This window comes from Panthera onca, chromosome E3 (genome assembly GCF_046562875.1).
Source record: "Panthera onca isolate mPanOnc1 chromosome E3, mPanOnc1 haplotype 2, whole genome shotgun sequence".
NCBI classification, from domain to species: Eukaryota; Metazoa; Chordata; class Mammalia; order Carnivora; family Felidae; genus Panthera; species Panthera onca.
In genome coordinates, this window is record NC_138354.1 from 22,057,137 (window position 1) to 22,083,031 (window position 25,895).

The 25,895-nt window shown below is 47.3% G+C and overlaps 1 protein-coding gene and 2 long non-coding RNA genes across 5 annotated transcripts in view; 2 read left to right on the top strand and 1 right to left on the bottom strand.

Annotated features, from left to right (window-relative positions):
* Nucleotides 1–4,548: 4,548 nt before the first annotated feature.
* LCMT1 (leucine carboxyl methyltransferase 1) overlaps nt 4,549–25,895 on the bottom strand; it is a 41,150-nt gene continuing 19,803 nt past the window's right edge. For both annotated transcript variants that reach the window (XM_078439975.2, XM_078439976.2), the window contains 8 exons: nt 21,698–21,774; nt 19,144–19,205; nt 17,918–18,020; nt 14,051–14,171; nt 10,169–10,270; nt 8,983–9,074; nt 6,941–7,038; nt 4,549–4,761 (listed from right to left, as the gene is read on the bottom strand). In XM_078439975.2, the coding sequence (XP_078296101.1) occupies nt 4,739–4,761; nt 6,941–7,038; nt 8,983–9,074; nt 10,169–10,270; nt 14,051–14,171; nt 17,918–18,020; nt 19,144–19,205; nt 21,698–21,774 (678 nt within the window). In that variant the 3' untranslated portion in view covers nt 4,549–4,738. The remainder of the gene's footprint in view (nt 4,762–6,940; nt 7,039–8,982; nt 9,075–10,168; nt 10,271–14,050; nt 14,172–17,917; nt 18,021–19,143; nt 19,206–21,697; nt 21,775–25,895) is intronic.
* Nucleotides 9,231–10,171, top strand: LOC132674776 (uncharacterized). The gene is made up of 3 exons (XR_009608614.2): nt 9,231–9,337; nt 9,646–9,677; nt 9,990–10,171. It is a non-coding gene; the product is annotated as an uncharacterized LOC132674776 (long non-coding RNA).
* On the top strand, nt 21,731–25,230 carry LOC144614762 (uncharacterized). 2 transcript variants are annotated; one of them, XR_014136351.1, is made up of 2 exons: nt 21,731–21,791; nt 22,100–25,230. It is a non-coding gene; the product is annotated as an uncharacterized LOC144614762 (long non-coding RNA). The 2 variants fall into 2 exon arrangements; XR_014136352.1 differs by having other exon boundaries at nt 22,103–25,230.

Sequence of the window (25,895 nt, forward strand, 5' to 3'; positions counted from 1 at the left end):
AGAGTTGTTGTTACTGGAGGCATCTTCCCCCCCACCCCACACTCGTGTGTTGATCTTTAAGTAAAAGCCTACCAGGTGTCACCATATTCATAACCTACTATTAATGATAGTAGCTGAGTCCCCCACATCAGAACTCTGGTGATGTTTACCCAGAGCTGTAAATCAAATACCTTGATACAGTAGGATTACATCATCTTTCACACCATGACCACTGAGTCATCAGAGCACTCAAGTAGCACCATAATTATATTATTTATTTATTTGTTCACCTGCTTCACTGTCTTTCAGTGCCTGATACATAGAAGGTGCTCGATAAATACTTGTGGAATGAATAAAAATGATGAGAAGCTCAGGAAAGAACCACAAAGACACCAAAGAGGGTGCTGAGATACAGCCACAGGGGAAATTTACACACGGTAATGGGGGAGAACTTTTCTAAGGAGCTGGGGTTTCAACTAAGCCTTAAGGGGGAAGGCTGAGTCAGGAAAGGGAACAGCAGGTGCACAAGCCAGCAGAGGCAGAGTTTGGGCAGGTTAGGGAGAAGAAAGAAGGCAGGGCTAGAAGAAGCGTCATGGGTAGGAGAGTGGCACAAAATGACTAGGAGAGGGGAGGAGGAGCCAGACCACATAGAGTCTTGGGGCTTGTGAGCCATGGGAAGGAGTTGGGCTTCATACCAAGGGGAAGAGGGGGCCTTGAGGGTTTTAAGGGGGGTGTCGCAAACGGCCCATTTTATGTCTGAGGCAGCTACCTTGGAATGAAGCTCTCCCCGCTGTACAGATTCTTATACTCTCTTATGAAGACCTTAGTCCCAGCCCCTGGCTGGCTCTTAAAAACGCTTGGATCTGGACCACTCAGCCAATGAGCCTCCAGGTTTTCTGGAGGGGAATCTTGTATAAAGTGTCCAGCTTTCAGAAACGATGTTGAGGCACGTGAGTTCTGCGGGCCTTTCACTGTCCCCAAATTTTCTAACTTCTACTCTGGAATTAATCTAGCGTCCCAGAGATAGATAATTGGACCGTACGATTTGGGTCTCATGGAGTTTCACATCGGCATTAAGGCACAGGTTTGTGTCAGAGGGCCCTGGGGCGGGCCCTCCATAGCCCGGCCCCCAGCATTCACAGAGATCCCACTGACGAGGCCCAGGAGAAGCTTCTCGGGGCTCTATGTAGGAAGGGGTGTGCCTCTCTGGAGCACGAGGCTGGCTGTGATTTTCTGGAAGCTGGAGCGTGTTTCTGTCTCTGTGAGGACTTGTGGGAGTCAGATTTGCAGCCCAGCAGTACCCGCGCACACCTGGGGCACCTGGGTGGCTCAGTCGGTTGAGCGTCTGACTTCAGCTCAGGTCGTGATCTCACGGTTTGTGAGTTCGAGCCCCACGTCGGGCTCTGTGCTGACAGTTTGTGGAGCCTGGAGCCTGCTTCCGATTCTATGTCTGTGTCTCCCTCTCTGCGCACCTCCCCCACTTGCACTCTGTCTGTCTAAAATAAACATTAAAAAAAATACACACATCTGAGGGCCGTTCTTAATTTTTTAAACTTATGTTCCACTCCCCAAAGTATTTATTTTTGCCGTTTGTGATGAAGGAGTTTTATCAGCTGTCTCAATCCTTTCTGTGGAACGAGGAGGGATATAAAAAAGTAAACTAAAATTAAAATGTTTTACCCACAGAAGACATTTTATACAAAACCGTCTGTACCTCCCCCCCAAAAAGTAAAAAAAAAAAAATCTAAAATGAAGATATAGTTTGATTCTGCTTTGAACTTCATAAATTTTCTGATATTATGTAAACATAGTCTCCGTGCAGTGGAACAAACACAATCAAAATGACCCCACACTGGGTGGCCGATGACCTAAAAGCTTTCCAATTTCTTTCTCTCTTGCCCATCTGGGATTATTACAAAAGCCAGAAATCCAGGTATTTTATTTCCTAGCCTTTCTTGCAAGGAGGCCAAGTTCCAGGGTGGCCAGATTTAGCAAATAAAAATAGGGGACACCCAGGTAAACGTGAAGTTCAGACAAGCAACATACAACTTTCTTAGTATAAATATGTTCCACATTACATGGGACATACTTATACCTTAACAATTCCGTGTTGCTTGCCTGAAATTCAAATTGAGCTAGGCACCCTGTATCTTATTTGGCAATGCTACTCAGTTCCCACCATGAGATATAGGCAACGTATATTCAGGCACATTTGGGAACAAATTCATTCTGAATAAAACGATGGAGACCACTGAAGAAAAGACTCACCTTTCTTCCTACCTGTGAACGCAGCTGTGATGCCTGGCAGTCTAGCAGCTACTTTATGATCATAAGGTAACAAAGAAAAGATTGAGAGTCAACATCTTGATGAAGACAGAGCACAAAGAGCAAACTGAGGTCCTTAATGATATTCTCCAATATTTTATTACTGAAATTGAAAGCATTCCAGATACCCCCTGATGTTTTGGGTTTTTGTTTGACTGGGTTTTTTTTTTTTTTTTGGGGGGGGGGCGGGGGGTTGTTTCATTTTTGTTTTTTTAGCCATTTCTGCTACTAGTTATTCAAAAGCCTCACAAAGAACTGTAAGATTTTGGAGAAAGGGGTCACTCTTCATCACTGACATCTAGAACGGCCCCCAAATGGGAAACAAGCCAATCTGATAAATGTGGAAGTTTATCAGGAATAAATGAGCCCTGCTTGGGATTTTCCTTCTCCCTCTCTCTCTCTCTCTGCCCCTCCCCCACTTGTACTGTCTCTCTCTCAAAATAAATAAACTTAAAAAAATTTTTAATTTAAAAAATGAAATGAAGTTGGTAGGTACTTTAATGGACATTTCATAACACAATGGTCAACAGTAATGGTGTTATCATTTGCCTTGAACAGAAGGTAATCCAAAAAAATAAATTCTAGGGAAAAGAGAAATATAATGGAAGCAAAGCAAGGTGTTTTGAATTTTAGCCAGATTCTGTGGCTGCCTCAGTTCACAAAGTGCTAACACACTGATAAAAACCAAAACCAAAACATTAGGAACAATCTGCCACAGTGCAAATGAAATGTGTCCAAGAGCAATACTCACTTTTCCTACTAGTAATGTGCTATAATATTTTCTATTCTATTCTGCATCTTTCTAAAATAGTGGTTTTGATCCATTACATGGATTCACCACGTGGCTTGGTCCCACAGCTTCAAAACCACTGGATTAATGAATGTTACAGAAGTGTTAAAAACACACCGGTACCTGGAGCACCTGGGTGGCTTGGTTGGGTGGGTGTCCGACTTCAGTTCAGGTCATGATCTCACGGTTTGTGGGTCCGGACCCCGCGTCGGGCTCTGTGCTGACAGCTCAGAGCTTGCAGCCTGCCTCGGATTCTGTCTCCCTCTCTCTCTCTGCCTCTCCCTGGCTTGTGCTCTCTCTCAAAAATAAATAAAAACATTAAAAAAAATTTTTTTTTCAAACATACCAGTACCAGCCTGAGAGCTTCCCTTGAACTTTATTTTTGAGAAAGAGAGAGAGCACTTGAGCAGGGGAGGGGCGGAGAATCCAAAGCAGGCTCCAGGCTCTGAGTTGTCAGCACAGAGCCCGACGCAGGGCTTGATCCCACAAACTGTGAGATCATGACCTGACCCGAAGTCAGATGCTTAACCGACTGAGCAACCCAGGCGCCCCGTTCTCTTTGAATTTCTTAAGACTCAAAAGATCCCGGAGGTGGGAAGGGGAGCAGCTTCCTCGCTGCCGTCCTGCACGTGCAGGTTCAGGTTCCCGGCCCCAGGCAATAGCCATGGACAGACCTTCTGTTTCCTGACTGGGGAGGCTTCCTGGGCCCTATTCGTCTGTACAACTGGATTAGTATCCTGTGGCTGCCGTAACAAACCAGCACAAACTCAAACACTGGTGGCCTCAAACACTAATATTCTCTTACAGATCCAGAGGCCAGAAATTCGGAATCCACTTCACTGGGCTCAAGTTGTCAGCGACACTGATTCCTTCTGGAAGCTCCAAGAATCTGTCTTCTTGCTCTTCCCAGCGTCTAGCGGCCGCCTACGTTGTCGGCTTTGCCCTTTCCTCATCTCCAAAGTGCACCGCTGTTCTCTGTCTCCACCATCACACCTCCTTCTCCTCCCACCCTCCCACCTTCCCTTGTAAGGACCCTGTGACTGCACTGGGCCCGCCTGGATAATCTCCCCATGTCGGTCAAGGTCCTTAGCTTAATCGCACCTGCGAACCCCATTGGCCATATGAGGTGAGACATTCACAGGTTCAAGGGACAGCAGCAGACGTTTCAGGGGCCTTCACCCAGCCTGCTGCAATAACCAAGATAGGCTCAGGCAGGCACGTGCCTCAGCTGGAGGTGGAGGCCGAGGTCAAGGTGCCAGGTGTGACATCAGTTGCCACAACACAAGCACGCGGGAATAAACCCCCAAATGGACACTGGGGTCTGAGCGGAGTCTGACTCACAGGGAGCAAGCCAAGGCTGGAGGAAGATTCGGGAGCTTTGGTTCTGGCTGACGTGGCGGTGAACCAGAGCCCTCCCAGGGGAGCAGCACACGAGCAAGTGCAGAGGACCAAAGGCAACTGGCAACAGAGATTTATTTAAACGGTAAGCCAACGGGCACAGCAGGTGGTGCGACAGCCCTGGGAAGTGAGGTCTGTCAGGGTGTGGGACGAGCCCAGGGCTGGCCACCGCTCAGGAAACGTGGCCAGTCCACTCTGGGAAGGTTGGTGGCAGCAGCTCCCAGCTCGGCCTGGGCTTCCAATAGATTAGTAAGTGATTTCCTTCAAACCTGAGGAGGGAAAACACACAATACTGTTAGCAGACTCACACTGTAGGGCAGAGAAAGCAGGCAGCGGCAGGAGGACGAGGCCCTGCTGGACCCCATGCCCCTGGCGACCGGCTTGGGGGCACGGGCCACACGCCTCGTCGTGGCAGCTCTGGTCTCTGGCGTGGTACGAGATCAGCCGCGAGGAAACAAGAGACTGGACAAGGCTGCGTGTGCAGGGGTGACAAGGGGATTAAGAGAGCACGGTCACAGCTCACGGGCTCTCTGCAGGTAACGCCCAAAGTCTACCCTTTCAGTAATGAACTCTGAGCAAGTGCGGACACGGGGTGGTTCTTCACCTCACACATACAGCACCCGTGTCACAAAGCTGCCCCTGACACAGAGGTGTTTGGTGTATTAAAAAACTTTATAAAAACTAGAATCAGGGGCGCCTGGGTGGCAGTCGGTTGGTCGTCCGACTTCAGCTCAGGTCATGATCTCACCGCTTGTGAGTTCCAGCCCTGCATCAGGCTCTGTGCTGACAGCTCAGAGCCTTGAGCCTGCTTCGGATTCTGTGTCTGCCTCTCTCTGCCCCCTCCCCTCCCCCCCCCCCCCCCCGCAACTCGCACACTGTGTCTCTCTCTCAAATATAAATAAACATTTAAAAAATTATAAAAAATAAGAACTAGAATCGGCTTCGCAGTATTCCGGACAAACTACGTTTCCAAAAGTGTGGGAAAGTTGAGTCAATCTGGACATAGCCTCAGGACAGAATTTTTATAAAGCTGTTAAAGTTATCCTCAGCGCAAGTTTTTCACAGCAAGGGGAGATGGCTGTCATAATACTAAATGGAGAAGATCAGGACTCCAAGTTACACAGCACAGCAAGTCAGTTCTGCTAAAAAGAGCACGTAGCTAGAAAAAGAGTGGAAGGAAAGAGCTACTAGGGTTGTCTCTGAGTGACAGGCGCGCAGGCAATCTTCCTCTTCTTTTAGAAGCTTTTCCTCTTATGTTTTAGAAGCTTCCAAAGTCTACTAAGAATCACGTTGTTTTTAAAATTGGGGGGGAGGGGAATGACAGTATAAAACCCCACTCATAAATCATTTTAAATAAAAAGACACATTTAAAAGGATTTTTAGGGCTGAACTGCTCGGTAAATTTATAAACTACTGGAATGATAAGCCCCAGGGGGAAGACTGACAGCTACATATCAACATGGGATTTTCGCACAGGAGAAAAGTTCTGCCCTCGCTCCGTCAAGTTCTGTGTTTCGTGTGGGCTCCCTGCCTCAGGCTGTATTTCATCGGACCGGCTGCAGGATGACCTCCGCAGGAAGTCTGAAGGGCGGCTACTCCAATCAAGGCCAAAACTGGGATCTAACATGGTCTCCACGAGGCTCTGAGAGATGCCCTAGGGGATGACCCCCCCAGAAGAAGCGAGACCAACATGGGCCCCTTGTAAATGAGGAACTGGTCAAGACCGAGGAAACAAGAAACACAGAGGCGAGGATCCATGCTCCCTCCACAGCCTTCTTCTGCCAGGCTAGAGGACTTCACCTTAATCATAGGAGGTAAGAGGTGGGGTGCCTAGTGGCTCAGTCAGTTAAGTGTCTGACCTCGGCTTGGGTCACGATCTTATGGTTCATGGGTTCAAGGCCCACGTCAGGCTTTGTGCCAACAGCTCTCAGCCTGGAGCCTGCTTCAGATTCTGTGTCTCCCTCTCTCTCTCCCCTTCCCTGCTCACACACTCTCTCTCTCTCAAAAATAAACATAAAAAAGAGGCAAGAGGGAGAAATTCGACCCGCAGCTGCAAGGGTTTGCTGGAGACACAGATGAGGACATATCCTCATATGTGTCTAGGTTATGTCTAGCAAACCTGGTTATAAGGTGATTAACGAGACAAACAGTGGTTACTTTTGTTAAGATTACTGCTTTCAACTCTCAAGGTCTTTTCCCTTCCAACTGAGGAAATGCCACGAGACTGCTAAAGCGTCGTAGGTTTGTTAGTGTGGTCCACATGACTTATTTGAACAATTCACCGGGTTTCTGTGCTATGAAAACACGGAGGAGGGAACAGCTAGTTTTCTGCATAGGCTCATGAACACACACATACAATACTCCAGTTTTTCCAGGCATGTCTTATATTCTTTGGAGAGAAAAAGGTCCCCATTTCTAGGTCCAATCAACAGATGTAAAACCACGTACCTAGTTCACTTCCTCCTTTGCTTGCCCAACAAAGGCAGTAATGTTTCATGAGCTGTTCGAGCAGCTCCATTTCATCCAGGAATTCAAGTGACTCTATTCTGGGGAGAGAATAAAAAACAGCATGAATTTATGCAAATGAAAATGAACATGATGACCGAAAGTTTAGGGATATGGAAAGATGTTCATATTTATACTAAGAGGAAAGAAGGCTATGAAATAGTGCATATGGTATGGTTCCATTTTACTTTTGTTGTACAAAAATATACCATAAGCAAAGTCAAAAGACAAATGAGAAAGTAGAAAAAAATATTAGTATACAAATGACAAAGGGTAGATTTCCTTGCCATGTAAAGAGCTGGTACACGTCATGAGAAAACCTTTTATAATTTTTTTTTAAATAAAAAAAAAATTTTTTTTACGTTTATTTTTGAAGGAGAGGAGTGTGAGAGTAGGGAGAGGGACAAAGAGAAAGGAAGACACAGAATCCAAAGCAGGCTCCAGGCTCTGTGCTGTCAGCACAGAGCCTGACGCAGGGCTCAAACTCACGGACTGCAAGATCACGACCTGAGCCAAAGTCGGATGCCCAACGGACTGAGCCACCCAGGCGCCCTCCTTTTTTTTTTAAGTAGGCCCCACACCCAATGTGGGGCTTGAACTCACGACCCTGAGATCAAGAGTCAGTTGCATGCTCTACCGACTGAGCCAGCCAGGTGCCCCCCCCACCCCGCATTTAAAATGTACACCCTTCCACTCAGCAGTTCTGCCTTTAAGAGTTTACCCTATATGTACAAAGATGTACGTTCCAGAATATTGACTGCAGCCTCACAGCTGCATCACAGCTGTAACCAAGGAGAGCTGGGTTCAAGAGGTTATGGCACACTCACACAGCTGGAGGATATGCAGCTATCTGAAAGAATGCGATGGGTCTGTGTGCACCGACCTGGCACAGTCTCTAAGGCTCACCGTGGAATTCGAAAAGCAAACTGTAGAGTAAATAACGTGCAGAGTACGCTACTATCTACGTCAAGAGCAAGTGGGGGACATACGTGCTTCCACACGCGTAGCTCACTTCTGGAAGAACAGGCAAGGGCACTCGTGTCTTGAGAGAAGGTGGGAGACTCGTGGTGAGGGGAGCAGGATGGAAGGGTGGTCTTCGTACTCTACGCTGCCTTCTTCTGTTTTGTTTTATCATGTGCTTGTATGATTTTTTTCAAAAGAGCATTTAAATATAAGCTTTAAAATATATACACAAAGAGGCGCCTGGGTGGCTCGGTCGGTTAAGCGTCCGGCTCTTGATTTTGGCTCAGGTCACGACCTCACGGTTCATGGGTTCAAGGCCCTCACCTCGGACTCTGCACCGGCATCATAGAGCCGGCTTGGGATTCTCTCTCTCCCTCTCTCGCTGCCCCTTCCCCACTCGCACTCTCTCTCTTAAAATAAAAATAAGTTCAAAGAAAAAATCTGCAAGCAGACTTTTCCCCCTCAGAAGCCCTTGGGCAATGTCATCTCCCTCCTCCAAAACACAGGGATTGTGCAGAATTGCCATCGCACAGGGTGCTCTGGGAGTGCGACAGGTGTGACTGCTCGTTTTGACCAAAATAACCCGCTTTGGCACAAACCCTATCTCCGTTAGTGGCTAATGAGTTCCTCTCGAGGTGCTATGGTTTAGCCTGTATTAGCGGATTAACATGGTTCAAAATATATCTAGTGAGGGTTGGAGGTTTGAGGTTTCTTTTGTGTTTGTGTTTACATTAAAGACCGTTATGGGGGCGCCTGGGTGGCTCAGTCGGTTAAGCGTCCGACTTCAGCTCAGGTCACGATCTCGCGGTCCGTGAGTTCGAGCCCCGCGTCGGGCTCTGGGCTGATGGCTCGGAGCCTGGAGCCTGCTTTCGATTCTGTGTGTCTCTCTCTCTCTCTGCCCGTCACCCGTTCATGCTCTATCTCTCTCTGTCTCAAAAATAAACATTAAAAAAATAAAAGACAGTTATGTCTTTAATCAATCAAAATTGTTCGCCGTGAAACTAACTCTCGCCAATCCGCACCTGCTCGCTTCAGCTTGAGGCAATCTGCTGTAGACTTCCATCATATTGACGGCTGATGCTGTTTCCCACCCATTCGACAGGAGCCGTTCTTTCTAGAATGTACAGTGGAGAGAAAAGGGAAGGCACAAGGCACCGTTGTACAAATCCAAGGCACTCTTGGAGCACATGAGAATTTCTCTTAGATGACTCCTTTTTCAAAAGCCCATCCCGGCCCCCATCTTTCTTCTTTTTCTTTTCCAATTTTCTACACCGAACATGCATTGTTGTCATGGGAGAGAAGTCACTAATGTATATTTAAACAGAAATAAAGGTAGGAACTTCTCCATGAGCAAGAGTGTTTGAATGCGTTCGAGGGGTAATGTGACATAAGACATGTACAATCTCACCTATTTAATAGGGGCAGGGCTGGGTGGTGTCTCTTCAGCAAAAAAATAAAATAAAAATAAAAAAAGAAAAAGAAAAAGAAAAAAAACCAAACAAACTAAAAAAACAATAAATAAAAGATATTTAAAGTCTCTATTACAGATTCTAAGAAATGTAAGGGATGTGTCAAGTACAAAGTTTGGACCATGTTCGGATCCTGTTTCAAACACACCACCTATAGAATTTTTTTTCTTTTTTTTTTAAACAACTGGGGAAATCCAAACACGGACTGTGGAGTAGGTGCTATGGAGGAGTTTCGGCTGCTGTGTGAGGTACAATGATGATGTTACCGTTATCCCGGGGTGGGGGAAGAAAATGCTTACTGATAGGAGATTCACATGGAAGTATTTATGGGGGTAATGCTATACTCTCTGGATGTGCCTTAAAATATTCCAATGACAACACCAACAAAAAATGGGGATAAATAAAACAATATTGAAAGATGTGAGTCACCAAAGTTGGCTGATGGGACATGGGTTTTCATTCTACTGTTCCCTCTACTTTCATGTTGTTTGAAAATATGCATACTGAAAAATTGGAATGATAGGGTATGGGAAATGGGAATGTGTATTTTCCAAACCAAGATGGCGGCCCAGGTCTTGGACTTCTTTAGCGTGACGAACCAGCGGCCCACGTGGAACCCCAGCTGCCCGTTCAGGTGGGCACTCGACAGGGCTTCTCACATTCTCTGATCTGAGAAGGGAGTGTGCCCTTCCCTGGGGGGTTAAGGGTACCAAAGGATGTCCCCGCCCTGCTCTCCGACCTGTGACTCTAATGACTTGCAGGTCTCCACTCCCGCCAGGTCACATTGTCGCCTCCGCAGGTTTTCGATCATGATCTGTCCGAACCGGTCGTCCATGTTCACCTGGGAAGGGAAAGAGGAGGCTGGGCAATGCCAGAAGGGCTTCTCGAATACGCAAAATCAGACAACAGTATTCTGTTTCTGAGCCGTCAAGGCTGATGTTTGCTAATACCCAGTGCAGTCAACGGAGTCGGGTGCGGGCACGGCACGCGGGGCTGACGAGAGCGTCGTCTGCTGCCGCCCCCTGCGGGGCAACCGGGCGGTGTGCGCTCGGCCTGGGAGCCGGTCAGACCACTGACCGGCTGCTCCACAGGTAGACTCCCATGTGCACGCCAGCTGCAAGAGGGTTTACTCCGCAGCATGATGTGTAACGGGACCTATGACGGAAGGACTCACATGCCCATCCGCTGGGGTTAAAGCAGTTGTGGCATGGTCGTTTAATGAAATATCACATTGCCATGAAAACAGCAAAAGGACATCCAAGTAGATGTAGGTACAGACGTAGACACACATACAGACACAGATACAGATGTGGAATAATGTCAGATAACAGACACTCGAAAAGTACAGTACAGAGGGATGTGCATAACATGCTCCTGTCTGCCCTTAAGAAAAAAAAATCTCTAGCTACATTTATATATGCACAGAATAATTCTGGAATCTGGCAGTGTTGCTTCCCAGGTTGGAGGACTCACTAAGGTCTGGGGTAGAAGAGACACTTACCTTTCCCTGCATACCCTTTTGTACTATTTGATTTTTTTTTTTTGAAGTTTTGCATGTGGTGTTACTTATCTAATGAGAAACCATTTAAAACCCCCTTCTTACAATGTTTATTCATTTTTGAGAGAGACAGAGCATGAACGAGGGGAGGGGCAGAGAGAGAGGGAACCCCAGAATCCGAAGCAGGCTCCAGGCTCCGAGCTGTGAGCCCAGAGCTCGACGTGGGGCTCGAACTCATGAGCCGTGAGATCATGACCTGAGCCAAAACCAGATGCTTAGCTGACTGAGCCACCCATGTGCCCCCCATTTACCACTTCAAAAAAACCATTAACGTATCTATACGCACAAATGTCACAAAACATACATAATACACCGCGCACTAGTATTACTTTGTCCCAAAACGTCAACAGTTTACTATACGAAATGATTCCCAGAGCTCCTGTGACAACGGTGGCAGGCAAGAAGCAGCATCACTCTCTCTCGGTGGACGTGTGAGGCTTACGTGGCATGAATGGTCACACTGGGTGCCTGTGAGCACGTGCTCCGTCATCTTCCTGCCTGGGTCTGAATCCTGGCCTGAAACTTACCAGCCGTGAGGCCGTGAGGCCGTGGGCAGCAAGCTGTCCAATCCCTCTGTGCTTGGGTCCCCTCACCGGCCACACCCGCCACACCCTGGTTACTGTGACAAGTAGGTTAATACAGGTCACACTCATGGAAGGTGCCTGCTATATAGCAAGCAACTTCTACAAGTTCGCTACCCTTATTATATCAGTACTGAAATTTGCATCACTCAGGGCGCCTCGGTCGGTAAGCGACCGACTCTTGATTTTTGGCTCAGGTCATGATCTCACAGTTTGTGGGTTTGAGCCCCGCACTGGGCTCTGTGCTCACAGCATGGAACCTGCGTGGGATTCTGTCTGTCTCTCTACCCCTCCTCTGCTCGCTCTCTCTCTAAAAAATAAATAAATATTAAAAAAAAATTTTTTTTTCATCATTCATGTGATTTTTGTTATTTTAAAATACTGATTAGGAAATCATGGAAGGCATGTGAGCAATTAGTACACCTGAGGAGGCTGATGGTTTGCATTTGTTAGGAAATTGCTGAATTCCGTGAAAACGGACACATCCCCAGGCTTGCTCCCAAGTGACTGGGTCCATGGTCAAGATTCACTTCATCCACCATTGCTATATGATGTTGAATAAGAGAGCGCACGAATGAAACAAGGCGAACAGAGCAGGGTGAACACCCACAATGTGTGAAAACAAAGCAGAATTCAGGGACACCTACGTGGCTCAGTCGGTTAAGCGGCCGACTTCGGCTCAGGTCACGATCTCACAGTTCGTGAGTTTGAGCCCCGCGTCGGGCTCTGTGCTGACGGTTCAGAGCCTGGAGCCTGTTTCAGATCCTGTGTCTCCCTCTCTCTCTATCCCTGCCCTGCTCGCGTGCTCTCTCTCTCTCAAAAATAAACAAACGCTAAAAAAATAAATTAAAAAAAGCAAGCAAGCAGAATTCATTTTCCCCAGTCCTGGTATCCTGCAAGCAAAGACAGATTGCCAGGATTTACAGAAGCCAGATGAGGCCAGCTACCATTATGTCCACTCACCAGGACTGAAGACTGAGTCTGAGGAATGCCCCCAGTTACACAGAGGGAAGGAACAAAACTCAACCGAGAACCACCTCTACGGGAATGTGGCCTGGAGCATGAAGGGGTGAGAAAGTCAACCAAGGTAAGGTCTAGCCGTAGATCTGTCCATAATTATGTGACACGGGGCAAAGCCTTTACTGCTCTCATCCGTAATGGAATTTAAAAATAAAATGAGATGAAAAAAATAAAATCAATAAAGTTACAATGAAATAAGCAATAAAATTAGCGCCATGTATTCAGTCACGTGCCCCCCACTACACATCATCTCATGAACTCCCATAATAGTCCAGAGAAGTTATCCCTTTATAAACAAAGCCCTGGCGGGGGCACCGGGATGGTTCAGTTACTTGAGCGTCCATCCAACCCTTATTTCGGCTCAAGTCACGATCTCACAGTTCGTGGGATCAAGCCCCGCGTCAGGCTCCAGGCTGCCAGCACAGAGCCTGCTTGGGATTCTCTCCACCCACCCCCAACCGCCACTCCGCTCCTTCGCTGCTCATGCTCTCTCTCAAAATAAGTAGAGAACTTTAAAAACTTAATCAAAAACAAAAACAAGGACCTGGGGCTCAGAAAGATCCAAATCACAGCTAATACCTGCTCAGCAGCCGGGCAATCCTGAAAATGCTCTTGTACAAATTAACTCGCTTACTCCTCACTACAACCTATTAACGTCGGGACTGTTATTATTCTCATTTTCCTGATAAAGAGACAGCACGGAGAGGTTATGAAACTTGTCCAGGTCACACAGCTAGGCAATCTACCTCCAGAGCATGGACTCCCAACCACCCTACCATTCTGCCTAAGGGCACCCGGCCAATCATAAGAGCCAGGGCCAGGACTCGGACCCACGCTGAATAATTCCAAAGCTCTAAAACAGAACCCTTCCCACCACATCACAAGAGAAAAACAGGCAACCAGCGGGCCAAACTCGGGGATCTTACAAATTAGGAATTTTACATTAAAATTCTACACTGTAGCTTCTCCTGAAAAATTGGGGGTTCTCAACTCCAGGCTCCCATGTCCACATGGGAACAACGAGGTGGCACTGAGCAGGGGTGAACTGTGGTTCACCAGAGTCCCCAGCACTCCTGTCTGCCTTACACCTGGCCAACTTCCTCCACTGCATCACCTGCCTGCCTCGGAAGGAATCAGGGTTCGCTACCCTGACACCCATATGTTAGCCAAAATTCCTTCCATCGCGGTCTATGACTCTATAATTAATACAACGGTAAAATGTGAACTTTACAAAGTTTTTGTAAAGGCCAAGAGAGAAGTTCCAAAAACCCTGGCTGCGAGTTTGCAGGAAGTTAAGAAATCAGGAACGCTGGGAATTGCTAGAATCGATTAAAAAGGAGATGTGTGTGTGGCCAGAGGTGGAAGGAAAAGAGTGAGTAGAAATTTATACTGAGGTTGCTCAGAGAGGGTTAGCCACCACGCGAACGCATACAGCACGCAAAGGTCTTGAGCTTCCTTTTACCTGTTCGTAGTTTATGAACATAGCTGTCTCAAAACTGTTAGCTGCCCACTTGAGAAGGTTGGCCGACTGCTCCGGAGTCATGTAAACCAGCACACATTCCGTTATCAGCAGTGTCGGCAATCTTCAGAGAAGAAAAAAGGCACATAAGTATGTATTCATCAAATCGGGACTCTAACGAAAGCCACGGATAGTGCTGGCAGGGCAGGAAAACCCTGGGGTGCACACCGCAGGAAGAGGAGAAGCCCCGGATAGCATGTCAACTATCAGGGCGGTAAGAGGTGGAGAGCCCCGTTGTGACCCAAAGTTTCAGACCGTAACAACGCGAGCACTGAGCAAGGTTTTGTCTGGCTTGCTACGAATTCTCCCCCGGCATGCCCGCACATGGTGATGAGGTGGCCCTGCAGACCCCTTGCTCCGAGGCAGTCTAGTTCCCTTCCCCTGGAATCTGGGTTAGGCCTGTAACTTGCTGTGGCCAATACAACAGTAGCAAACACGACGCAAGCGGAAGCTGAAAATCACTTGCACATTGGCCCTTGCCCTCTTGCTAGGAAGTCTGAACCCGTGTGGCAATGAACCCAAGCTGGCTTGCTATCGGAGGGGAGGCCCTGTACGTGAGAATGAGGCATCCACATAGGAGGGAACCCCAGGGGATCTCAGCTACAGGAGTGAACCCCAGGGGACCTCAGCTGCAGCTGGCTCCAGTGGAAGAACCACCCAGCTAAGCCCAGTCCAAATGGTCCCCTCACACAATCCTGAGCAACTTGTGAACTGCTTGAATTGTGAGTTGTTCGAGACCGCTGAGGCTGCAGAGATTTTGTTACACATCAAAAGCTGACTGATAAAATGCAGAAATACTGCTATCCCTTTAACAGAATCTAATTCTTCTCACACAAACTTTTATCATCAAGAATTAAAAACAACACGAACAATCTTCAGCCAATGACACATTAGTATGCGGTTGAGTTACCAGACCCGAAGTAACGAACAAATTATGAAGCAGGAAAAGCAATAAACTCCTACAGAAATCTCTAAACGCTTTACAGTTGGAAGGGAACACAGGCAGCCCTAAATCATGTGAGCTCTGCTGATTTATTCCGGCTCCTTCTGACTCCTTTACTGGATCCTCCTCCTTCTCTGCCCCTTTACGCTGCTGTTCCTCATGGCTGGTTGCTATTTTTCTCACAAAGCAAGTAGGTTACTTTTGCCTATTTTTATTGGCGGGGAATTTCAAAACAAGTAAATTGTCTGAACTGAAAATACCCAAGAGATTTGCTGAAAAGAACATCGTGTACGTTAGTGTCAGAATGTAACCCATGCAGTTAGACTCAGTGCCTGGACTCATGATCGCTAGAGAGAAAGGCTACCCACAAGTGCTGCTGGCTTTGACCTGACAGTCCCGACTATCCACTGTTACTGTTCATCAGGATTTCCTTTTTTTTCTTTTTTCTTTTTTTGACAAGGAAATGTTGTATAACTCAAGTGACTTAAAAATATACATCCAGGGGTGCCTGGGTGGCTCAGTCGGTTAAGCATCCAACTTCAGCTCAAGTCATAATCTCACAGTCCATGGGTTCGAGCCCCACATCGGGCTCTGCTCACCACTCCGAGCCTGGGGCCTGCTTCGGATTCTGTGTCTCCCTTTCTCTCTGCTCCTCCCCGGCTCGTGCTCGCACTCTCTCTCAAAAATAAATAAACATTTGGGGAGCCTGGGTGGCTCAGTCGGTTAAGCGTCCGACTTCAGCTCAGGTCACGATCTCACGGTCCGTGAGTTCGAGCCCTGCGTCGGGCTCTGGGCTGATGGCTCAGAGCCTGGAGCCTGCTTCCAATTCTGTGTCTCCCTCTCTCTCTGCCCCTCCCCCGTTCATGCTCTGTCTCTATCTCAAAAATAAAATAAACGTTAAAAAAAAAAAATTAAAAAAACTAAAAAAAAAATAAATAAACATTAAAAGAAATTAAAAATATATATCCAGGTGCGCCTGGGTACCTCAGTCAGTTGAGCATCTGACTCTTGATTTCGGCTCAGGTCATTTTCCCAGGGTTGTGGGATTGAGCCCTGTGTTGCGCTCCATGCTGAGCATACAGCCTGCTTGGGATCTTATCTGTCTCTCGTTTTCTCTACCCCTCTCCCTGACTTGCACATGCTCTCTTTCGCTCTCTCTAAAATAAAAATATATGTATGTGTATATACATACACACACACATATGTATGTATATATCTACAAATGCTCTCTGGACCCAACTGGGTCATGGTACAAAGAATGAGAGAACTAAATCCAGAGCATAGACAATGAAGTCCAAGTTGCACATGAAGTTGAAAATCAGAAAGAAAAACATTTAAAAGAAGTTTAAAGTAAGCAATTTTTTTTAACCTAAGTCTAAAACCCCAGATTATATCAATAGAAATGATTAGAAAAAGTGAGTGAGTGGAAAAAAAGTTTCAAAACCTCAATAGGTTGGTAATTAGAGAAAAACAGTTCCAAAAACGTTTTTATTTATTTAAAAAATTATTTAAATGTTTATTTATTTTTGAGAGACAGAGCACAAGCAGGGGAGGGGCAGAGAGAGTGAGACACAGGATCTGAAGCAGGCTCCAGGCCTCCAGGCTCCAAGCTGCCAGCACAGAGCCTGACGTAGGGCTCGAACCCACGAAGCATGAGATCATGAACTGAGCTGAAGTCGGATGCTTAACCGACTGAGCTGCCCAGGTGCCCCTCCAAAAACCTTTATAATGTAAAAGGCTCCGATTATTACATACGGTATTACCACATGGGGAAGCCAGGTGAAGAAGGCTACGTGGGAATTTCCTGTACAATTTTTGCAACTTTTTTTACAAATTTGAATTATTTTAAAATGAAAAGTTAAACACGTTTACAATATATTTTTAAGAGGCACCATCGCCAATATTAAAAACAGGATTAATACTTTTCAGAAGAGAAATCTAAGCGAAGCAAAAACAGCCCACAGAGGAAAACACAGAGCACAAATGAACCCCAGAGAATTATGGATGTAATTCTAATACTTGTGATAGCTGCTGTTCCTTATCCATTTTGTGGATCTCCAAAAGTGAGGCAAACTTCCCTATCAACAGCTCCCCTGATTAATTTTTTTAAAGTTTATTTACTTATTTTGAGAGAGACAGAGGGCAAGCAGGGGAGGAGAAGAGAGGGAGGGAGGGAGAATCCCAAGCAGGCTCTGTCAGCACAGAGCCCAATGTGGGGCTCAATCTCATGAACCAGGAGATCACGACCTGAGCCGAAATCAGAAGTTGGATGCTTAACCAACTGAGCCATGCAGGCATCCCAAGAGCTCTCCTGATTTGTAAGTGATTATTTCCCTGGCTATGTAGCACATTTGCCCAAATGGTGTGTTTCTACGTGCGCAGCGGGTTGCTGCTGGTTACCACTGCAACTGTAATAATCTACAGATTATAGTTTATGCCAATTTCCGTTTAACTGCTTTCACACGCATACTTAATATAATCTCCAAGCTGTCAGCGCAAAGCCTGACATGGGGCTCGATCTCACCAACCGTGAGATCATGACCTGAGCGGAAATCAAGAGTTGGACGCTTAACCAACTGAGCCACCCAGGCGCCCTGCAGTTATAGGTTTCTATACGTACAATTATCTTCTCTCAAACTTTATGGTATTAGGCATCAGTATGTTATAAAAGCAATACACGTGATTCTGATGTGAAAACAGGAGAAACATTGCTTCTCAAAGACTTAGAAAACCTCCCTCATAGCAATGAAATGATAAACATTTCAGAATTAAAAACGGAACACGGGTATCATGCTGCACTTTCACCTGACCTTATTTCGCATTCGCATGAAATCACAAACGCGTAAGAGGTTAAAAAAATATCTCACTGTGGATTCATGTTACATTTCTTTAGCTTCTCTTCGAGATCAGGTAAATCTCGGAGATCTGCTCCAATAATGGCATATCTCTTTGAATCCAACAGGTGTCCATCTGGAAAACCAAGAAGAGATTATCATTTCAACAGAAATTCATTCAGAGGTGATCATTTCAATGGATTTTTTTTTTCAAAATTAAATTATTTTTTCTCCATTACAGAAATACATGTCCCACTCCAAAAAGGAAAAAAAAAATCAAGAAGGAGGAAGGTGGAATGAAAGAAAATCACATCTTCCAACTATTAATGTTTTGGTATAGAACATTCCAGTCTTTTTTTCTATACATACAATATAAACTCATACACACAACATAAGCACATTTTCTGTCACACAAATACATACACACATCACACAGAAAAAAGAAAACAGGGCCAATTCTTCTTTTGAAAACTGCTTTTCCTACTTAACAGTAGTGTTAAGTACAAGGGAAACAAAGGATGGGGGAGATACTATTTTCTGTGGGAGTCTGTTCGCTAGGAGCGTGACGAGGGCACTGTGCTGGTGTAGAGGCCTGTCTAGTTGCCTGACGTTTCTGTGTTATCTGTGCCCACCATCTAAGGCCATCCTCTCTGAGCATGTTTTCTGACCTGAATTATTAATAAGCCCCTTGAACTTCTCAGTCAGACACACACTGAACACAATGGAACATTCAGGAAGAGTGTTTTTGATCTTAGTTTTAAAGGCTTAGAAGGGAGGAAAGAGTTGTTGGAAACACTCATAATGAAAACTTACGGGTAAAAACTGAGCCCCGGGGCCAAGGACCTAATGGAACAGGTGAAGGGGGTCAGGTACGAGACAACACTGGTGGGGATGTGCATTCCCTCTCAGCGAAGCAGCCATGTAGGAGTCAGGGTCTGAGGCTGCCGGACTGGATTTTTCCAAGGAAAGATTTTCGGGAAAAAGTTCCTATATTTGAAATGTTTGCAACTCACTGAAATGTTTTTCAAAAGATTTAATATTGGGACCTATGGAGATCTAAGAGGGGCCATACAAAAAATTGTTTCAAGTTCCTTCACAGTAGATGTGATGCAGAAGTATACACTCTGTGACGTCATGTGCACACACGCGCAGACTCAGACGCACGCGCGCGCACACACACACACACCATCTTTAAAAAGAAAGGGGAAGAAAAGCAGAGAGGTAGCCCATACTGTACTACTTAGGTTAAAGGTACTTGCCAATTTGCAGTGTGTCCTCTGAATGTAATTCTATAATGGGTTGTAGTAAGAAAGGCTTGTATCTATGGCAAGATGGGAAAGAGAAATGAGTCAAGTAGCTTAGTTACTGAAAAAACGCAAACACCCACTACCGAAATGGCCAGTAGGTACCGCTACTGCTCAAAGCAAGGGTGACTCCAGAGGGCCTGCTGCTTAATCACGTCTGACCCTAAGCACACACATGAAAAATTCAGTGGGTCAGGTCTCAGAGTACGTCAGTGAGCGTTACACTCCGAATCTGACATCAAGTCACAAACTGATCATGAAACACTCAAGACGTAGGAATCGCCAAAGATAGGCTAGCGATGTGTCTCCAAACGTTCCAGTGTTTTCCAAGCCGTCTCTCGTTTCCCGCTTCTGCTCACTCAATTAAAAATTTTAACCATTATTGGGGCGCCTGGGTGGCTCAGTCGGTTGAGCAGCCGACTTCGGCTCAGGTCACGATCTCACAGTCCGTGAGTTCGAGCCCCGCGTCGGGCTCTGTGCTGACAACTCGGAGCCTGGAGCCTGTTTCGGGTTCTGTGTCTCCCTCTCTCTGACCCTCCCCCGTTCATGCTCTGTCTCTGTCTCAAAAATAAATAAACGTTAAAAAAAAAAAATTAAAAAAAAAATTTTAACCATTATTAATCACAGACAACTAAATAAACTGATTCCTACTCAGACCTGACGTTCAGTAACATTTATGTGATAACTCTGCTCTCCTCCAGAATGTGCAAAAAATTAGACATCAGAGAGCCGATTTCAGTATCGCAACCACCATACACACATCTTTCACCCCAGAAACCTCCTCTAGGCTTAAGTGAGAGCCCACCTGCTCTTATTTGACTTGGTGTCCTAACAAGCTAGGTCGTATTCTGTGGCTGCACAGCGTCAGATGCCATAGCGCATCTCAGATGCACACTATGTGGGGCGCCTGGGTGGTCAGTCGGTTGAGCATCCAACTTCGTTCGGCTCAGGTCATGATCTTGCACACAGCTCGTGAGTTTGAGCCCTGCGTTGAGCTCTGTGCTGACAGCTCAGAGCCTGGAGCTTGCTTCGGATTCTGTATCTCCCTGTCTCTGTGCCCCTCCCCAGCTTGCACTCTGTCTCCCTCTCAAAAATAAATAAATATTAAAAAAAATTTTTTTTAGATAAAATGCACATTTCATGTAATATAATCTTGTATTTGGAAAAGGGGGAAAACTTGTTTCCATAGGATAAGTTAGAAAAAAAAACTTGGAAACTATTTCTAGCTTGTGGGAATTACACATCTTTAAAGGACAAGGTGAAAGTTTTAATGTTCACTAAAATTTTTTTTAAATGTCAGAATTAAGATTTTGTTTAAATGATTAATTTAAAAAGAAGGGGAAGGGGTGCCTGCGTGGCTCAGTCGGTTAAGCGTCCGACTTCGGCTCAGATCATGATCTCGCGGTCTGTGAGTTCGAGCCCCGTGTCGGGCCCTGTGCTGACAGCTCAGAGCCTGGAGTCTGTTTCAGATTCTGTGTCTCCCTCTTTCTCTGACCTTCCCCTGTTCATGCTCTCTCTCTCTGTGTCTCAAAAATGAATAAACGTTAAAATAAAATTTTTAAAAAAATAAAAAGAAGGGGAAGAAGTATACGTTAAAAACCACTGAGAAAATCTGACCTTGGGCTTGAGGTCAGGGTTTAAATTTCAGCTCTACCCCTTTGTCAACAGGTAACCTTATGGAAATTAGCTTAACTTCTTTGAGCTTTGGTTTCCTCAACTGCTAATAAAAGCATGTCATTCCTGAGTCGGCTCTGAGGACTCAATGAGATCATCTGAGTGAAGCATTTCACATGGTGCTACCAAAGCTCTCAGCAAAGATTCACAAACTCGCCATCTATAACTGCAGAATTCTTAAAACATGGACTCAGGGTGGCCCCCATACTATCTCATATATAGTAAATGGCCAGTTTGGCCTCCCATTATTCATTCAAACGCTATTTACTACACATCTGCTCTGAGCCAGGCCCCTTTCTACGCTCTGGAGATACAGAAGTAGCCGGAGCACACATGAAAATTCAGATTATTGGAGCGCCTGGTTGGCTCAGTCGGTTAAGTGTCCAACTTTGGCTCAGGTCATGATCTCACGGTTCATGAGTTTGAGCCCCACATCGGACTCTGTGCTGACAGCTCGGAGCCTGGGCCCTGCTTTGGATTCTGTCTCTCTCTCTCTCTGTGCCTCTCTCCCACTCATACTCTGTCCCCACCCCCCCCTCTCAAAAATAAAACATTAAAACACTTTTTTAAATTTCAGATTAAAATTAAACCACTACAGGTCATTTCTATTAAGTGTTCAGAGAAATTAGGTTAACGGACAGAAGAGTTGCAAGGGAGGGGACATTTCATTTTGAAGACAGTTTGGAATGGGGACCTTGGGGCCAGAAGGAAGGCGGGAAGGGAGTAAAAGGGAAGAGTCCCCTAAAACGAGGTCTCTGGTGTTCAGACCGGCCACCTCCTGAACGCTGCCCCTGAATCCTGCCGGGCTCTCTCCTGTGGTCAAAGCCATACTCACTTGATGCTGTGCAGCTTTCTCGTGACTATCATGGGAAAGTCCACTTCAAAATATTTACTTGGGAGAAGATCTTCATCCTGAGGAAAAACACGCAGTAAGCTTTAGAATTATGTGTTCACTCCTACATTTACTGACCACCTTCACGTACCGAGCCAGTACTAGGCCCCGAAGAGCATCAGGGCACTTAAGGGTTTGACATCCAGGAACTATATGGGCAGAGATGTATTTTCCAGATTACTGTGGTCTCCACGTGGGGAATGGATGGAGGACGGGCGTCAGGGGTTCACAGCTGTCCAGGGAAGAAGTCACGGGGAGCCTGAACTGGGGGAGCAGTGCCTGGGATGGAGGTGGGGGTATGTGGAGGCGCTGGGGGAGTAGGACCTGACAGAATTTTCCAAAAAGCAGATCGAGATGAATCAGAGAGGGTCAGGACACCAATGCTGACCAGCATTTGAGGGATAAAATGGAATAAAACAGCAAAAATCCCGAAGCATCGCACACAGTGGGGGTGAGTACTGTTTTGTGACACGTTTACTTTTTTCTGTGAGGGGAGGATACAGCGGGTGGTAAAGGGCAGGTGCTCTGGAGCAGGGGACGGGGGTTCGAATCCCAGCTCCACCGCCTGTCTGCCGCGAGGCCCCAAAGTCACTCCACTCCCTGGGCCAAGTTTCCCTCCTCCGCGAAGCAGAGACAGGGACAGCACCTCACGGGGTTGTGAGGAGTAATGAGGCAATAAGTACACACAAGGGACACTCAGAACGGGGCCTGCCTTAGTAAGTGCCACGTGTGTGCCTTTATCATTGACTGTCATGGGGACGGGGCGCCGAGGTGGCTCCGTCGGTTAAGTGTCTGACATTGGCTCAGGTCACGATCTCACGGCTCGTGAGTTTGAGCCCCACGTGGGGGCCAGGGCCCGCTTTGGATCTTCTGTCCCCTTCTCTCTCTGCCCTTCCCCCACCGGTTCTCTCTCTCAAGTTAAATAAATAAACTTAAAAACCTTATTGACATGGGTACTTAGAATTAGGTCTTGGCCTGGGGTGTACATTTATCTTTACTGAGGGCTGCAGTAAAAGAGCGTGGCAGACGCGCGCGCACACGCACACACACACACACACGACCCTGCTCCCCCTTCTGCATCCCCGGCCTGGTCTCCCCTTGGCCCCCTGGCCATCCTAGCACATTCTCTGTCACGTCCAATCAATCCCTCAGCCCCGAAGCGTATTCACGAACGCATTCTCTCCTCCTCAGCTCGCCAACTGCACACACTTAAGGACACCGCTGTCTGGACTCTCAGCGACACCCTGCGTGTGGCCTGCAGCAGCTCCCGATGCCCCTGAGGCTTGGGGAAAGAAACAAGGCGCTCCACAACCTGGTGACCTGCCCGGCGCCCCCCCAAAGCGCTCTTCTAACGCCTCCGTATCCACCTGTACTTACATTCCACAAGTACAGAGCCACTTCCTTAAAGTGGAAAAAAAGACCAAGAAAAAGACACTTGTTGGTGCCCAGAACCCGGTGGTGGGCCTCGCAGGTGTGGGCCGGGATTAAGGAAGAGCTGGGGTGAGGATGACACCCCTCTTTCTGACTCGAGCAACTGCGCAGAACACCATTTACGTGCACAGTAACGAGCGATGGACAGCAGGGACCGAGAGGGAGCCGGCCCCCCACGACAGCATGACGGGCAGGGAGGCAGCAATCACAAGCAAGCATTTTCCAGTAGGAGGTGACCCCTAAGGGCAAGTGTCAGAACTGGGAGAGCCAGCTACCCCTCAGCCCTTGGAAAATCTCAGGGGATCTGGTCTGGGGGACAAAGGGGGAGGGAGGAAGGGGGAGACAGGAAGACAGAGACAAAGACAGTCTCCTGACCCATCAGAAGAGACACGCTCACCGATCTCAACCGTTCTCTCTTGGTGCTGCCGCGCTCCCCTGCCCGTGTATAGGGCAGGGCCTGGTAAACAGCTGTCCGAAGATATTTGGAGGAAACGTTTAGAGCATGCCAGAAGATGACTTTTGCTAGGAAATTCCAGAACACCCTCTAAGGATTTCGCTCACACGATATGAAGTTAAGGACACGCTAAAATTCCAGAAGGCCTGGAGAACAAAAGCAAATGCAGGACAGCATACGATCCTATGGCTCGTCTAGGACTTCTGACTTTCTAAAGAGCTTTCCCACTCATCAGCTACTTGCCCTCTTAAGAATGCCGATTAAGGGGTCACCATGGAGGGAAAGCTTCCAAAAGGCACACTGGAGCTTTTAAGGAACAGACATCTTCTTTCTTGCCTTTGGGAAAGGGGCAACAAATGGCTGTGGGACATGACGCTTCAACTTTTTATTCTGGGATTCCCCGAGCCCTTCGGACACTCCACTCGCCAGTAGCTCGCACGTCACAGGAGGCATGGAAGGCAACCGGGACCGTGCATAGCTACCGGAGGGCAGCCGGGGACAACCGTGAGGAAGAGTATCCCGTAGGCTCAAAGGAGATTCGGGGCGCCTGGGTGGCTCAGTCGGTTGAGCGTCCGACTTCGGCTCAGGTCACAATCTTGTGGTCCGTGAGTTCGAGCCCCGCGTCAGGCTCTGGGCTGATGGCCCAGAGCCTGGAGCCTGCTTCCGATTCTGTGTCTCCCTCTCTCTCTGCCCCTCCCCCGTTCATGCTCTGTCTCTGTCTCAAAAATAAATAAACGTTAAAAAAAATTTAAAAAAAAAAAAAAGGAGATCCAACGTGGCCGACCGCTGCACAGGCTGCCATATTGAGACTGACCCCCTGCGTCCTTGATCCTCTGGCCGTGTGGAAATAGGATTCAAGAGACACCAAGAAGCTGAGGTCCCTTAAAGGGTTTCACTCACCCTTTATTCTTTGTCTGGGGTTGTACTGGCTTTCCTGCACCCTACTCTCACCCGCTGCTTGAAGGTGGGAGCCTTCAACTGTCCCTTCGACTGGTCTTGGGGCCTGACGTCATACAGAACGAGCTCACACACCAGCGGCAGCAAAGAGCCTGTGACCCACAGCCAAACCTCTGCTGGTGCAGCCAGGGGACCCTCCCAGGTGGAAGGTGCACGAGACAACAAGACTAGCCGACGAGATTTCTCCTCCTCTTTTACAGAAGCACGTAGAGCTCAAAAACAGGGCTCAGCGAACTTGCTGTAAACAGCCAGTACTCTAGCCTTTGCAGGCCAGACGGTCTCTGCTGTGACTTCTCCACTCTGCTGCCCTAGGGCTAAAGCAGCCATAGGGAAGATGGAAGGAACTGGGAGTTGGCTGTGTTGCAGTAAAACTTTATTTACCAACATAGGTGGCAGCCTAAATTTGGCCCGTTCAGCTCCTGCTCCACAGAGCAAACAAGCATCAGTTTTCTAAAAAGAAACTTAGGTTTTTTAAAACCCTTTAGACTGATGTCATTATCAAAACGAAAAAACTCCACCAAATTTTTCAGACTCTGCACTATTCTCCTTCCTCACTCCTCACAGATAACCTTTTCCTTGGAAGGGGCACATGAGCTTCAGTGTACCTTGCTCAGAAATAAAAATCTCAGATTTAGCAATGATTAACCCACCTACACGGCGGGGGGAGAGACCAAACCACGGGACCACGTCGAAAAGGGTGTCAAGCCCAAAGGAGGAGTTTCTCCCGTGGCTTCTGTTCACACTGCACACATTCTGCCACTGCATTCTCTTCCAGTTCCTTCCACCACGCCGTGGTCTCTGAGGCCCAGAGGCACCGCCGACCTATAGCAAAGAGCCCCCCCCCCTCACCCCCCGAGCAGCCGCGGGGCTCTCTGGAGAGAACAAGGAGGGAATCGGGACGTGGACGAACTGCAGTCCGTTGTTTGTTCCATGCTCCAGCGCCACTGGCTGTCCGACCTGGGGACGCCACGAGCTCTCGGAGCCCGCCTTGCCCCGTCTGGGTACCACCCCCCCACCTGCAGAGCTCTCATGTTCATTCCCGAGGTCATGGATGTGCACGCCCTTCAGAAATGTTAGCTATCTTATCCTGAATGAAGAATGCAGAGGCAACCGGTTAATACTAAGGCTGTGCTGAGGCCACTGATTTCTCACCTCAGTGAGAGAGAGGCTGGGGGCACCGATGACCAAAGACCTCATCGGGTGAGCTGATGAGGGTCAAAATACACACTCAGGTTGCATTAGGCCCACACACTCTAGTTTATCTTGGTGTACTTCTGCAAGAATCTGGGGAAATGCACG